General features: G+C 37.0%; 1 protein-coding gene across 3 annotated transcripts in view; it reads left to right on the top strand.

The window, feature by feature from the left end:
• The window catches only part of LOC105837787 (protein madd-4), a 208,534-nt gene that overhangs the window by 189,224 nt on the left and 3,271 nt on the right, over positions 1-16,039 (top strand). The window contains exons 10-21 of one of the 3 annotated variants that reach the window (XM_036284102.1): positions 6,306-6,447; positions 7,248-7,341; positions 9,550-9,944; positions 10,971-11,100; positions 11,797-12,007; positions 12,618-12,934; positions 13,026-13,153; positions 13,244-13,411; positions 13,767-13,924; positions 14,126-14,215; positions 14,367-15,465; positions 15,549-15,631. In XM_036284102.1, the coding sequence (XP_036139995.1) occupies positions 6,306-6,447; positions 7,248-7,341; positions 9,550-9,944; positions 10,971-11,100; positions 11,797-12,007; positions 12,618-12,934; positions 13,026-13,153; positions 13,244-13,411; positions 13,767-13,924; positions 14,126-14,215; positions 14,367-15,465; positions 15,549-15,631 (3,015 nt within the window). Of the gene's footprint in view, positions 1-6,305; positions 6,448-7,247; positions 7,342-9,549; positions 9,945-10,970; positions 11,101-11,796; positions 12,008-12,617; positions 12,935-13,025; positions 13,154-13,243; positions 13,412-13,763; positions 13,925-14,125; positions 14,216-14,366; positions 15,466-15,548; positions 15,632-16,039 lie in introns of all 3 variants that reach the window. The other 2 variants (XM_036284101.1, XM_036284103.1) reach the window with 2 other exon arrangements.

The following is a 16,039-nucleotide window of genomic DNA, read 5'->3' as shown; positions in this document are numbered from 1 at the left end:
CAACTCCCAAATAATCTAGTTTGCGTTTAATTTTGAGCAAACAACTCGTTTGCATAACACGGAATGCGATAAATTTCTCATTCTTGATTAAGGCAATTTGTTTGTTTCTACTGCTTTACGCGTCAGAGAGATGCCTTCGTTAAAATATATTTTAATCCTTTACCGACACGCTGAAAGTTTCTACTTGTAGCGCATGGATACCTCATCCAAATAAATTGAAACGGAGTTTCGCGAGTTGTACATACATACATTTCAAGCTGCGTATTTTTATTCTCCTCTGCAACGTTTAAAACAAATATACGTGGCATTACGTGTGTGCCAAAACTAATAATATGCAATATACTAAATAACTTCGTACATTCGGTTTGTTTTAAACAAAAGCAAATATCCTAATATAATCAGCAATGCAATTTTTTAATTTGAGGCAAAATCCCCACAATATTTTTGTAAAGTAGGGGCGAAATATTTTTTTAATATATTGGTGTTCGGGCACTATAAAAATTCATTCGGCTCTAACAATCCGGTAAAGATGCTCTCTCAAAAGGAGCATCGTGACTCAATAACTGACTCGTACTACTTTTATTCCGCGCGCGGACAGAGAAAGAGAAAGCATCTGCTCTTTTCCGAGCACAGATAATTGTATCATGCAGCAGACGAGCCTGGATGAAACGGCACTTTCATTCGGCACTGCGAATCGCGCTGTCGTCGTCCGCCCGACGACTAAATCGGATTTTCTCGAAACCGAGGAATCGCGAATCGCCCGAGCGGAACATCGTCGTCGCCGTTCGCCGTCGGCGGCGGCGGTGGTGGCGAATCCTCTTCCATACCGCAGGTATGAAAGAGAATGCGGTAACGTTTTCGCTTTCACGGCGAGAGAGGACAGGGCGTAAAAATGGAGGCAGACTCCAAACTGCCTCACCTCTCCTGCCGTGTGTGTACGAATTACGTCTAAACCGCGCGAGTAGACGAACACACGCGAGTATATTCTCTCGCCGTTCTCTTTCCCCGCCCACAAAATGTCTTCTCCGAGCTACCATCGCGTACCCATCCGGGCCATCCAGCTATATTCTTCCTCTTTGAGGACGCTTCGAGTCACATCAGACACCAACATCAAACAGGACAATTTAGTCGCCAAATAACTACGTTCCCTTCTTCCTTTCCCTCCCTTTTCCGACCGCCCCACCAAAATCCTCGACTGGCCTGGTGAAAGGCAACCGCATTGCCCTTCTTTCCATGGCAAAGCCGAAGTTAAGAGGGAAAAAGGGAGATGTTGTCAAGCCGGCAAGAAGAGCTTTCTTACTGGCTTGAAGGGGAAACTGAGACACTGTGATAGATGAAGAGATATAAGTGGACATAAAATGTCATACATTCATCCGTAAAAATATACTTGTCCCGGATATGTAAACAATTTGCAACTGATTTAAAATAATTTGCTATTATTATTTTTGTTTAAAAATATTATTACATAGATACAATTTATTTGATAAAGAGATAAATCTCTTCTTTCCACGTTATATTTACAGAGAAACAAGACATCACTTTCTTTTTAAGAACGATAACAAGAAGCGTGTAACAACATTGCAGATTTTAGATGAGAGAAGTGCGTGATACACATACATTTACACGGATAATTCCATTGCTTTATATCTTATTGTCTTAATACGAAAAAAAAAAATTAATTAAAAGTAAATCCTCTTTTCCACATTACTCTTCGTCTGATGGTTCATTGTCCTTTAAATTCCGCGGATAAAACAAAATTATCATTTTCAAAAAAAAAAAAAAAAAACAATATAACAAGTAACGAGCACGCACATTTGCCGGCAGCATTTCTTCTACCTCTTTTAAAGCAAGACAGCAGGAAGAAAAACGGAGAGGAGAGGAGGCGCGAGGAAGTGAGAGCGAAAAAAAGGAGACGGAAGACGTATAACGTTTTGCCAAGAAAAAGCTCACGTGGCTCGACGAAGTTACTTGCGAAACATGCGCACGTACATTTGCAACATTTGTGCGAATGGTATACAGCACGCGCGATCAACGACACGATCGACGCGAGCTCGATACCCTCGTCGATATGGGCGTCGCGTCGCGTCGCGTCGCGAAACGGAGGGTCAACGCCGTCGTCGCAACGCTCGCAATACGCAAGAGCGGACATCTGCGAAAGGCGTGCTAACGTTGCACATCTCGCCCTCGGATCCTCGGAACGAATGCGATTCGGAGTAGATCGGGGTTGCAGCAGCACGATGCGCCCACGATACGACGATGTACGACACCGTGGCGCCCGCGAGCGTTTCAGCGCTTCGGTCTTCCCTCTGGCACGACGCTTCGGTGTGGTTTCTTGCGCCTTCGACTGGCCGAATCGAGATCCAGTTCCTGGAGCCATTCCAGAATTTAGGCACATACGAGATTTAACGTGCGCCCACTTTCCATGCCGGTCGATAACGGAATTGCAAACGCTTCCGCTTTGCGGATTTTAATTTGAATTGTTTCCGCGAAATATATGAGAAATTTAAAAATATATTTAAATAAAAAGAGATTTCTTTTCAATTCTATTACTTTTAATCACATTTGTCAGAACTCACTTTTTTTCCTTTTTTCACACGAGCGTATTTCTCACGTCCGCTTTAACTCCAAGTGTGAGAAACGTATGTAAAAACAAACACTTTTATAAAAAATAAAAAGAATTGGTTTGATAATTAAACTAGCGCCTGAATAATTTATCCGACATTTAATCTGTCGTATTGCGATTTGTTAACCACGAGCGAGCGAGCGGGGGCACATATTTTCCTTGCTTCGACCAGAAAATCAGAATTAACATTGTTTTAATTGAAAAGATAATATTTCACGTCTATCAACCGCGGAATGTAACCAGCCAGATTATGAAATAGCGTTCGAGGTAAAACATAAGAAAAGAGCAATGGAGGGCAGATGTGCCAGAGAGTTGTCATAAAACGTTTGCATAAAATATCGGAAACGCGGATGAATTTATGCGGCGGTAACCGGAATGCTGCGCATACATGTCTCGCTTACCGATGTTTCGTCGCGGCCTGCGTGCGAACGCATGCGGCTCAAATGGGCACACGTATTGTACGCAGTGTATGCGGTACATGTTCGAAACACGTTTTCGGTGACATCTATGCAAGTCTTCCTGTATACTTTTTGGCACAACGCTCGACAGACCGCCTTTCCTCTCTCTCTCTTTCTCTCTTGGTCCAGTTTCTTGTTCGAGATAGACACTTACACCCTTCCCTCTCCCCTGAAAATCGATACATTGCCTGGAAGCTTTCCAGAATTTTCATTGTACGAATCGTCGCGCCGTTACTTCCCTCCCAAGAGTCGCTCTGATTGCCTCAAAGTTTGCTCCGTGAAATAACCAATAGCAACGCGACTCTCAAATTGAAAGAAAATCTCGTCGAAAATTACAACGTAAAAGCTAACATTGAAAGCTGAAGCATACGCCTGCTTCACATTTTGTGGGCCGCGGATTACAAACCGAACCTTTCGAGGCGGGCGAATGCGGGCGCTTTGACATCTGAAACGAGCTTCCGCTGTGAAGACACTTTTCGAATCGCTATCGAATGTTTTTCGCTTTCATAGAATATGTTATTCAAATTTATTCCGCGCAATAAAAGTATCGCGCGTCTTTGTCATGTCCGACAACGCGCGGTACTTATCTACTTGGAATTCGTCCAAGTCTAGATGGTTGAATGCACCTTTCAGTCCTAGAATCGCGGTGCTTTGCACGAAAGGATTCAGTTCGAGGATCGAGGTCTTCCGCAAAATGTCTTTGTTGTTTTCCAGATCGCTTACAGCTCACATCAAACAATGGCATGATTTTTTCTCAGACCGTCTATTATCCGCCGTCTATTAAAGTTATACGTAATCTCGCACTTGCAGATACATTCGTAGTATTTTTATCCGTGACGAAATATAGAAAAAGTTGCTAAAGTTCAAAAGGACATGGAATATGGGAGAGTGTCAGAAGTTAAAAAGAATACTGGAGAAAGATATTTATTCTCGGAAGCAAATTTCTCTGTTAGAGGACCTCCACGTATTGTAAACTATTCACATCCAGTTGCATAGTATTGCGAATTCCCGCTGTCGGTAAAATAGCCTCTCATGATCCTCGAGAATGCAATCTTGTTGCATAAATAAGGGCATGACGATGAACGTCCGAGAAGATAACAGTAAAGAATGGCGTTCGTACAAGTTTTCGTGAACATTTCCCGTCTCTTGAGCGAACTAAAGTTTCTTGGCAGATACGTGAAAGGAAAAATCTCCGCAACTTCCCTGCGGAATGTAGACGTCATGCTTTATTCATGAGGTCGCTAAATGCGGCCCGTTGCACTAGATGTGTATTTATTGCGGTATTCGCCGCGTGCAAGACACAATATTTTACTGATCATGTACTATATAATACTATATAATACTGATATTAGATTGTTTCATATATGAAATCTCTTTAAATTGTTTCTTTTTTTTTCTTCAATAAAATTTAGCATAAATTTTAAAATATCCCAGAAAGCACAATCATAAGCAAATTGATTATAATATTGTTTTATTACATTTCATAAAATTTAAATGTGTTATACAATAATAAACTTTTATCTATGATCAAAAACTTTAACACAAAAATATACATTTATACCTTTAATAAACTTTATAAACATCGACTCTGCTTATTTAAAACTATGAGGTCTTGGTTAATATTTCTTTTTTAAAAATACGCGAAAACAATGTGCACTATAATATTACGAATATATTTCATGGATAGCGGTGTCCATATATCTCTATCTTTCGAATAACGTTATTTGTCTCGTGCGAACAACGAATCGCTACCCCATTACGTTTATTCGCTCACAGACCAATGAGTGGAGAATACCAGGTAAAGCGGGTAAATCTTCCCAGTCATATGCACGCAAAAGTGTGGGCGGCTCATGATTTACGGCGCTTCATTTCTGATCGATACACAATACAGTCCGTCCTCGTCCGCTTTCGAGAACCGAACAGCATCCTGGAATAGGAGCTCTCTCTCTTTCTCTTTCTCTCTCTCTCTCTCTCTCTCCCCTCTCTTGCTCTCTCTGATAGCGATACATAAAGGCTCCGTGCCCGTCAGCGTGGCACAGTAATGATTTCATCCGAAGCGGAGCGCGGGGAAGCGCCGCTAGAAGACAGGAATTGATAGATTTCTCTCTTTTGTGAGAACCCGGGAGCCATGCAAATATTGAACTGAAAGCACAAGGCTCCTTAAAGCACTCCCCCTCGCTATCGAGACTCTTTCCGAGTTATATGGCTTCGACCGTGAAAAGCAAAGACAGACGGAGAGAGATGAAGGATGAAGAAGGGTGAAGAATCCAGGATGAGGAACGGGATAAGAAGGGGCGAGGAGAGTACGGCACCTAAGTCGAGTAGGTTTCCGCTTTTCCTTTCGTGTCACCTTTCCACCCTTCCTGAATGATAGCTCTCACGTTCGAGTTCCTTCTTCATTGTCTTTTCCATCTTCGTCTTTCTCTCTCCCCTTTCTCCGTCTATCTTTCTATTCCTTTTCCTGCTGGGTCCGTCTCTCTCGATACTTTCCTCTTATTCCTTTCCAGTCCTTTCTTTGCGGGTCTCATTGCGAGCGAGAAACTTCGAAGACACAACATGCCTCGAACGAGACTTTTCGACTTCGCTGAAATGAGAACCGAAAATAGCAATCCGGAATTTTAAATTAGACTGCGCCTCAGTTTTAATCCGTCCTGGAATGTGGTATTTCGTGCGAAGTTGCCGCGCCGTTAAATGCGCCGCGGATAGTTTTGATTGCATCTTTCCTTACTTTCCTCGCGAGTAAAGCAAAGTCTCGAATGTCGCCCTCTGATTTATCCTTGTCAAACGGTCTTTTTGTGCCTTGTTTTTTTTTTTTCACTGAATCACTGAATTCACAGGAAACTGCAACTTTCAGAAAATTACAAATTATAAAGCTTTTTTATCTTGTACTTTTTATTAAATTTAGAAAAGTGTTAACAAAAAGAAAGGATTAAAACATGGCAACAGGATATACACAATGAAAGTGTCCCATGTTTGATTCATATTTTTAAATTGCAAAATGATATTGCACATTTTATAATATTATGTTAGTAATTATTTCTATCAATCCGCTGAAATAGACATAATTTCTGTCGTTTAATACGTAATTTTTCTCTTCAAGTGCGAATTTTGCCATTACAATTTTCATAAGCTGCATGTATTATTTCTCGCATTTTATCGGCTCACACATTGCATCTTATTACAATTCTACGCGAAGTGTGCATTTTAACTTTTTATTTATGCAGTGCTCCGTGACCTGTGGCACCGGAATACGTACGAGGACGATCGAATGCAGAGACGGTGTTGGTGCCATCTCCAGGGACTGCGACCCCGCGGAACGCCCTCATACCGAGCAGGAATGCAAGACGAACGTCGCATGTCCCACATGTAATTGCGTTATGTCTAAGTTAAACCATATTGGATCGAACGATAATTTAACGTGCTTTAAGCGACGATCTGAAAATTTATACGCAATGTTCCCTAAGCAGATTATACGAAATTACACTCATCTGTATGAAATTTAAGCTTTGAACCTTAAGCTGTTAAAAGGGCTGTCGCGTAATTAATTTTGCTAACAAACATTTGCCAACGTTTCTATCTATTATGTATGATTTGTGAAATGGATATATTATTTTTTCCTTATCTCTTATTTTTCAAACAAATTTGAAATTTTCAGTTTCTATTTGAATTTCCGCGGAATAAAATATTTATTTCTAGAAATTCTCAATATTGTAATTACTATAAAAATATTTTTTATTATTTACATTTATTATTTGAAATGTTCTTTAAATTATATTTTTTTAAATTATGATATTTCTTGTATGTAATTTATGTGTTATTATAACATCTTTTTTAGATATTTTAAATATATTTACAAATAAACTTAAAATTTTAATTTTTTTTAAATCTAAATTTAAAAAAATATTTAGAATCATTTCGAAAAAATAAAAAATAGTTACGTAATTAGATTTGCATGCGCTACATTTCTGCAAAATTATAGATTTTTTTTTAATTTCTGTATTACAGAAAGTAAGTCTCCTATATAAGATTTGGTGCGCTTTATTACGCGAAAGAAACTTCAGAAATAAAGTCTTGGCCGAGCTCGAAAAATTATCGGAACACACGACTGCATCGTGTGCAAAGGAAATACGCATAGAAAATAAAATGGCATATGAAATGTTATTTAGATGGAGATGGTATGACGCAGCCCCTAGTGCAACCTTATCCGCTATCCCCAGTGTCAGAGAAATTGATGGACCAACCGATACCTTCCGAATCGACGTAAGTACTGCTCTCATGTATCTTATAATGCACGTACACTATCTATATCTATTATCTAGTATCCTGATATATTTTGTAATCAACATTACAGATCTCGGTAATTGTTTTAAATAATCGTAATGTATACAATCTAATGGCATAATAATTTTATGTAACATTAAGCTTCAATCAATAATACTGTACAAAAATAAAAAAGAAAAAATTGATTTAATTACAAGTCTACATTAACCGTAACTACATTAGAATTCATATATCATACATATAATATATACACATAATAATTTTTAATTTATAATTATTTATAATTGCAATGTAAAACATCTAATTATTGATAAAACTTTATCTCGAATCAGAAATAAACTCTAAAATATAAACTTCACATTTATGTAAGCTATAAAATTATTATATTTTCTTCTAGGATTCTCTAAATAACTATGGAATTGAATGTTTTAGTAATAATATTAACTTTAATAATAAAATCAATCAATATATGTCGATATAAGATATGTCGCTATAAATCTTTATGGCCATCCGAAATGGAATTGGCGTTTAGCGAATTTATCTTGAAGGATATACAGATAGATAATATACTTTTACTTTATTTTGCCGTGTAATCTGTGGAAAATGTAAAGAAACAAATAACTGTCTTGTTTGATCTAATTTAAAATCCAATTTAGGTAGTCCGCGACGTGGCCACCAAACGATTAATTCATCAAGTTCTCGGCTCGTATAAACTTTCCGTTTCGCTACAATCCTCGCGGGAGATGTAACATCGATCGCAATTCGAGAACAATGGCAGCGGCTTTAGAACAGCCATTACCATCGTAACGAAATTCCATAAGATGTCAGACCTAGATTCCCTTCAGTCAGCGTTTATAACTTTCTCTCTGTGTGGTACTACCTGACAATTTTCCCGTATCTTTAACGTTCATAACGCGTTATTCTACCCTTCCATTATCACAACGATTTCATCTGTCACAGATTTATTTTGTACAAGGATAAAGAAGAACAAAAGTAGAATTGCGCTTACTTATACATAGTCACGATAATCTTCGTTGTAAGCAACAAAGTTACAATTATATCTTTAATATTGATTGTTTAATTTAATACATTTATAAAAAATAAATTTAAATTAGTAATTTAATTTATATTTATTATTAAATTTAATACATTCATTTATTGAACATTTTCACCGCATTTCAAACAGTTTTTGTTTCTCTTTATTATAAAATTAATTTTAAATTATTTTATGGCTTATAATAATAGGGAAAATTCTATTTTATGATGCACGCGAAATAATTTGTGTCAAAGAGATATATTAAAATCCATTTTCTGGCATTAACGAAACAGATTGAATTTGTGTCTAATAATTTATTTATCAACATAAAAAGTTATCTTCAAATTAATTAAAATTTTAAATCCTATAGAATATGATACAAATAAAAACAATTGCATATTATGTATATAAAATAACAAATGTCAATATCTGTTTAATTTTTATTGATGATTAAAAGTGTTTTTAAAATAGATAAATTATTGAATATTATGATACTTTATTAAATCATAATATTTATCTAAAATCTAGATGTAAAAAAATTTTTCTTGTAATACTTAAGGAAAAAGATATAAACGTACATTTAACAATTTAATCCAATTGAATGTCATCAAATTTGTCAATTAATTATGTCTATAACATTAAGAATTTATTGTATCTTTTATTTTATTACTTTTTAATTTTATTTTATTTTATTTTATTACTTTTAATATGTATAAAAAATTTACATATTAAATTTGATAAAATGTGTATACATATTTATAAGTAGTAAATGTTTTTATTTTAAAAAGCAATCTAAATTATTTACAATTAAATATCTTTATTATACATGCGCATATGCATTTGCGATTTTATACAATTTATATTTTATTCGGATCATTCAGTGTTCAGTGAACATAAAATTTTTTTTTACGGAAAAAGATCAGATACTTTTTTACAGTCGTATATTTATAAAGAATAATTTATACGCTCTAAATCTCTCTTAAGTGCTCATACCGAAAATGGATGATCAAATCTTAAGCGTCTATCGCATTTTTCTTCCATGACCTAAAATCCCAGTTACCGGAGTTTCCGGTCGAACTCACCTTCGTCCACCATATTATCTTACGTGAATTCAGAATATATATTAACCGTGGGACTTGGGTCCTCATCAGGTTTATCGCCGAGGAATGGTCGCCCTGCAGCGTCACCTGCGGCGAAGGCGTTAGGCACAGGGAGGTACGCTGCAAGATATTTCTCGAGTTCAGCCGAACCATCGCCAAGCTACCGGACAGCCAGTGCTCCGGTCCGAAGCCGGTCGAAACGGAGAAGTGCACGATGGAGCCGTGCGGCCTGCTGGAGAACAGCCTGTCCTATAGGATCGACACGGTCGGCGACAGCGGATACGCCGAGCCAAGCCTGACGGATTCGTACAGTAGATCATCGTCCGGTAGTTCCGGCGGAAGCGGCTATGACAGCGGTATCAAGGTCGCCCCGGGTAGCGACGTGCAAACTACATACTCGTGGAAGGAAACTGGCTACACCCCCTGCAGCGCGACTTGCTTAGGAGGTAACGGATTAGACCGACTATTGTTCGTCAAGATTGCGTTTGATAATATACCTGGACTGAATGAGAGGCCGGGCTTTATTGCCTGGGCGGGACGAGATTTCAGGTTCTTGATCCGTCACATATGGATTTTAAATGATGAATAGCTTCCGGTGAAGCTCGCCTCAAACCTCATCCCAATGAACAAGTATTTCGAGAAATCGTCGAAATTAATTCTAAGAATATTCATTCTAAGAATATCAATTCTAAGAATCTTGAAATCTTAAATTTATTTTATTATAAAATTTTCTTTATTTACTCCGAGTACTATTTTATACGCACTAAAATTTCACTTTAATTATCAGATTTTCAAATAAAATTAAGTCACTATCATATAATATTTTTATTATACTAATTATACACTAAGAAACAAATATTGTTAGTTTGACTAAATTTTCCAACTAAGTTAAATTTTGTCTATTCAAATATTTATATATTTCAATTAATTATATAAATACTTGACTTAAAATTTATGCATTTAAGTTAAATGCATAAATTCTTGAACTGATAAAATTTTAATTTAGTTGGAAAATTTTGTCAAATCAATAATATTTTTTTCTCGGTGTATTCATCGGTAGGGAAACACACTTCGCGCATATTTTATTGATAGGCATATCTCAGTATCTTTGAGTGTGATAAAACAATTTAATAATTTTTTATTACTTATTTGTTTATCTATTTATTTTCCAATTTTCTACACGATATTTGTAAACAAAAGCCTTAGAAGCAGTCCATGCTGATATTAATCGGTTTATTGAATAGGATTGGTGAAACGAATTTAACTCGACGACGCGACGTAGCCCTTAATTAGCCCGGCAAAATCGTGCCGATGTCATTGTGCAATTAGCAGCGCTCAGATATAATCGTATTAAGATTATTCTGTGTCGACTAGCGCGATACAAAGGGACGGGCGTACGCTCTGGGCGGATTATCTATCGTTTATATGGCAAATCGTGCGCGCCGATTATATATGTACTTCTCTCTTCCTAGGTGTTCAAGATCTTATTATAAACTGCGTGCGGGATGACAACGGGAAAACGGTAATGCCGCTTTTATGCTCTACGGAAACGAAGCCGGAGGCGAGGATACGAGTCTGTAACGACCATCCGTGTCCTCCGAGGTAAGGCAACACTAACACCGCGATATCGATCAGCTTAATGCTTAAATTTAAATGTAATGTTCGATTTGCTTAATCGCTAAGTATTCTAGGACCATTATATCCTGAAGACTTACACGGTCAAATATATTTCAAATAGATTTCAGTGTCCTTTCGTAACAAATATTTTTCTCGTTAAGTTGAACAAAATATCTGTAAAATTGTGTCACGTATTTTTTCAACGAAAAAATACATTTAACGTATGTGTTTTTTTACGAAAAAACATATAATACGATTTTATAGATATTTCGTTCAATGGCTGCATTCGTTTTAGCGCTTACAGCGCTTTAAGTATCTCATTTTATCCTTGTTGTTTATCAAATATTAAACAATGACAAACGATGTTTACCAACACCAGCATCAAACAAACGCAGCTAGTGTGTGCAATAATAATACGTTACAAACAACAAAGATTGAACAAATTGATTATTCTGTCGAATTGATGAATTTTTCATTGGCTCGTCTCGTAGTCTATTATTTTTATTTTTTCAAGCTTTATATTTATTGTATTTGAATAATCTGCTTATCATTTTGCACAACATGTGCTCTCATACAATTATAACTTACATATGCAAATGATTAAAGAAGGTTTAATTAATGTTACGACGCAATTCTCTGTGCAATCTTTCTTGACAAATGCGTCATCGTCTGCGCCCGTAGGTGGAATTATAGCGAATTCTCCACTTGCATGAGCCCTTGCGGTATTGGTATACAGACACGTGACGTTACCTGTATCCACGAGGTGACACACGGCACCGGCAAAGCAGTGCCCGTTCCAAATTACATGTGTCCGCAGCCACCGCCCGCCGACAGACGATACTGCAATGTACTGGATTGTCCTGTCAAATGGAGCACGGGGGAATGGGGGAAGGTATATGTTTGCACGCGTTCGTATAAGGCTTCAACAATCTCGAGAAAGAAACTCTTTATTGTAGATGAGGACGGTGGCATAAACCACTTTTCTCGCAAACAACATAAAAGAATTTACTTTATAAAAAGAGAATTAAAAAATTTGTTTGTGTATTTTCATTTCTTAAATATTTGTAGAAAAAAAATCGTAAAGCTTAATTGTCATTCCAAAGAAATTATGCATAAACACATTGAATATTATTTTTATTAATTTCTCTATATTTTTTTGTTTATAAATGTTAATTTGTAAATTAAGTTAAAAAGGATTTTTAATTCTGTAAATACAATTAAAAAATTAGTAAATTGAAAATAATTAAAATAATCAGTCATACAGGACAGCTTTAGCATCCTCTTAATTACGATCGATTCATTTTAGTGTCATGACAAATTACCATGATTTGTTCTGTTTGGACATATTACAGCTTCAAATTTTAGGATTTAAATCACAACAGCAATATGTGTCTTATATATAATTTATAATTTAATTTATTATATATCTATTGTATTTTATAAAACGTGCTCTAAAATTCCTTGAACTTCTCCGAAGTACTGAACTAAATTAATAATTTTAGTGCTCGCGAACATGCGGCGGCGGTGTGAAGAAGCGAGATGTGGTTTGCGAACAGATAATGGCACAAGGTCGCAAGCAGAGCCGCGAGGAACGAGAATGCCCGCCTCAAAAGCCAACTAGCGAGAAACCCTGTAACACCAGACCCTGTCACGACTCGGACTCGAGCTCTAGCGTGCCGCCTATCATCACTAGCTTAAACACGACGTACAATCAAACGGATATTAATGCGAAGGTGGATTTGAAAATTGGCGGAATTGCCAGGATTTTTCAAGGGACACCTTCCATCAAACTTCGCTGTCCCGTTCGAAAGTTTGACAAGTAAGTCCCTGCGTGAATTTTTATCTGTATTTATATAATAACTACGAATCGGGTAAAATCATTATAATCAATATTATTCGACGATTATCAGAGCGCAGATCGTATGGAAAAAAGACAACAAGGATGTACGGAAATCGAGAAAATACAAGATCAGCAGGAAGGGAGCTTTGAAGATAATCGATATAGTTTCCTCGGACTCGGGAGTTTACGCTTGTATTGGTAAGCGATCTGTCTCGCCTGCCACATGTTCCCATACTCTATCCGTATTTCGACATGCTGCTATGAAAAATGTGCTGATAATTTTTTTAGCGGGAAATTCGCATGCGGAGACGCAGTTGATAGTGAAATTTCGTTCCAAAGAGCAGATAAGTAGCGAGGAATATTTACGACTCGGCAATTCCGTTCACCTACAACGAAACGCGAATCTGGACTCCGCACCGGCGAATTCTGGCGAAAGTCCATATCCTGATCACGCAGGTAAGCGCGTTTTTTAAAAAAATTATTCACTTGTACATAATTTGATAAATAATTATAATGATATAAAATTACAATTTTTTTTTATGTTAAAATATTTCAGAAGTCTCAAAAAAACTTTACATGTATAATTTATTTATAATATTTATTTTTTTTTAATCCAAGATTATAATTTCAGAATTTTAAAATCTAATAAATTTTTAATCAGATCTAATAGATATTTAACAGATTTTTATTTTTACAGCTTTAAAAGTTTTTTACATTAATTTTTTTGGATTTTTTAATTTCTGAGATTACAAATATGATTTTAAAAATAATGATGTTTAGCTTCATACGCAATTTTGATTTTTTGTAGCAGCCTACGGAAACCGTTTTGATAGTGAGGACCTCAGTCATGAACGTTCGTTTCTGAGCAAATCAACGAGAAAGCCACATCAAAAGAAGCAGAAGACCAGTCCCACTCCGTCAGAAGCCACGATGATGCACAAGGAACAAACTGTTACTTCCCTCAACCAGGTACGCGAAACGGCGTTCTATTGTCAAGATTGTTTCTCGCTATAATAATTCGTTGCGTGTATCTTGACATTGCTTAACAAATGGTATGTGCATGAATTTCATCAAACTAATTCCTCTGGTGATGGTTCTTGTATTTCGCTTTGCACTCCTGGACTAACTTTCTTCGGTGTCGGTTATTCGATATTTGTGACTATCAATCAGCCGGGATATCACGAATCCATGGAATTACCTGCTTCGTCAAGTGCTTCTACTCTTGTGCCGCACTTAAGCTACTTGATATCAGGCTTGAAGGTAAGACATTAATTTGTGAATAAACTTGACGGAGTTAAATAACGCGCGCGCCTGTCTGCCTGTACCGTAGTTTAAATTTTCGACGATTTATTCAACATAGTTTTACATGCTATAAAATTTAAATGTTAAATATTAACGCGCTTTATGACAGGCCTATTGGCCGTTTCACAGCGAAATAGCTACTGATAATCGCAAAACCATTTCCACACCATTTATCGAGGATGGACACAAAAGGACTGCGACAACGAAGCGTAGAATGTCTAACAGAGAAACCGACTTCACGTATCAAAGTGTAGAGAATAGCTTTGACAATCTGTACCGTAACACAATCATCCCAGACGAAACCTTCGGTCCGGACGAGGAGCGGATATTTATCGATGTCGATCCGTACGATCTGGACGAATCTCTCTTCGGGCTACAGCATGGAGACACCGTCAAGTCGGATACAATAGAGAAAGTTGATACCGAGCTCACCACTAAGGCCGATATCGATTATATCGAGCAGTCGTTAAAAAATGTGAAACGACAATGGCAAGAGTCGAGAAACGAACACCGAGATCAGTGGAGCACTACAGCCAAAAGTCACGTTCAGAGCAGAGCCACGACGGAATCTATCACGTCTCTACAAAACGGCGGAATGGACGTGCATTATGTTGAAGACACGAGCACAAAAAAGGAAATACTCAAGGAGGCAGGCAGTTTTACCGACGATAGTGATAAGTCCATCAATCATGGCGTTTATGGGAACTTGAGAACTGAAGATCCATCGACCGTCGCCTCGACAATGATGTCTAGAAGTCTCGAAGATCGATTAAGGATACCGGAGTCGGATCATCGTAGTTTGAGCCACGCGAACAGGACAATCGAATACAGCGATGCGTTTGAGGAGGAATTGGATAACCGGAAAATGGTGCCGTATGTGGAAAATCATACGACGGATTATACAATCGCGCGATTTCCGACTACTAGAGACCTGGAAAATAGAGCGAGGGAGAACTCGACGTTGATAGATGATCGGAGGTCGAGCGTTACTGGGGAGAATGCTGACGAGAACGTAAGAAACTTATCTCGCAATCGAGAGGATCACGCCAGCTCCGTAGAAAAGGCCTTCTCAGTTAATCTAAAAAAAGTGTTTAGAGAGGGGCAACGTTCAACCGATGAAGATAAGCCCGCGAACGTTTTGACCTCGACTATAACAGGAGCGGACGACACGACGAAGGATTCCGCTACAGAATCGCTTGCTGCATTAGGTAAGACTTAGGTATTCAATAATTTACATTGTCTTGATAATGTTTAAGCGGTTCAATTATTAAACAAAGGACTTATAATGCAGCTGCGGATAATGTTCTGGTGTTCGAGTGGGTTACGACCGATTGGTCGAAGTGTTCTCAGACATGCGGAGGAAGTGGATTTCAGGTAAAAGTGGTTTTACCTTTTTTTTTCTCTGTGATTAGCTTGAATTAGAGAATTTACAATTTTTTTCAAATTAATTCGGCAAAAAAAAATACTTTATAATTAATTATTATCATTGTTAAGCAATTGTCTAAGGAATGTTTGAAGATAAGAAACTTGAGAAAATTTGAACGTGTGCTCGATGATACATTGTATTCATTCATTTGATTCACTTCATTCATTCATTTACATTATCTATTTACTGTCATTTAACAGTATTACAAATTTTATCAGTATCAGTACACATAAAAAAATTAAAAATATTGTAACATTCTAATAAAGATATTTAAAAGACAAAAAAACTTTCATTCATAATTTCATATTGAGATATATTCTTATTAACACATGTTTTCAAAGTAAATTATATTATCA

Source organism: Monomorium pharaonis, chromosome 3 (assembly GCF_013373865.1).
Source record: "Monomorium pharaonis isolate MP-MQ-018 chromosome 3, ASM1337386v2, whole genome shotgun sequence".
Taxonomy (NCBI): domain Eukaryota; kingdom Metazoa; phylum Arthropoda; class Insecta; order Hymenoptera; family Formicidae; genus Monomorium; species Monomorium pharaonis.
The sequence above is the reverse complement of the archived record's forward strand: the minus strand, read 5'-3'. Positions and strand labels throughout refer to the sequence as shown.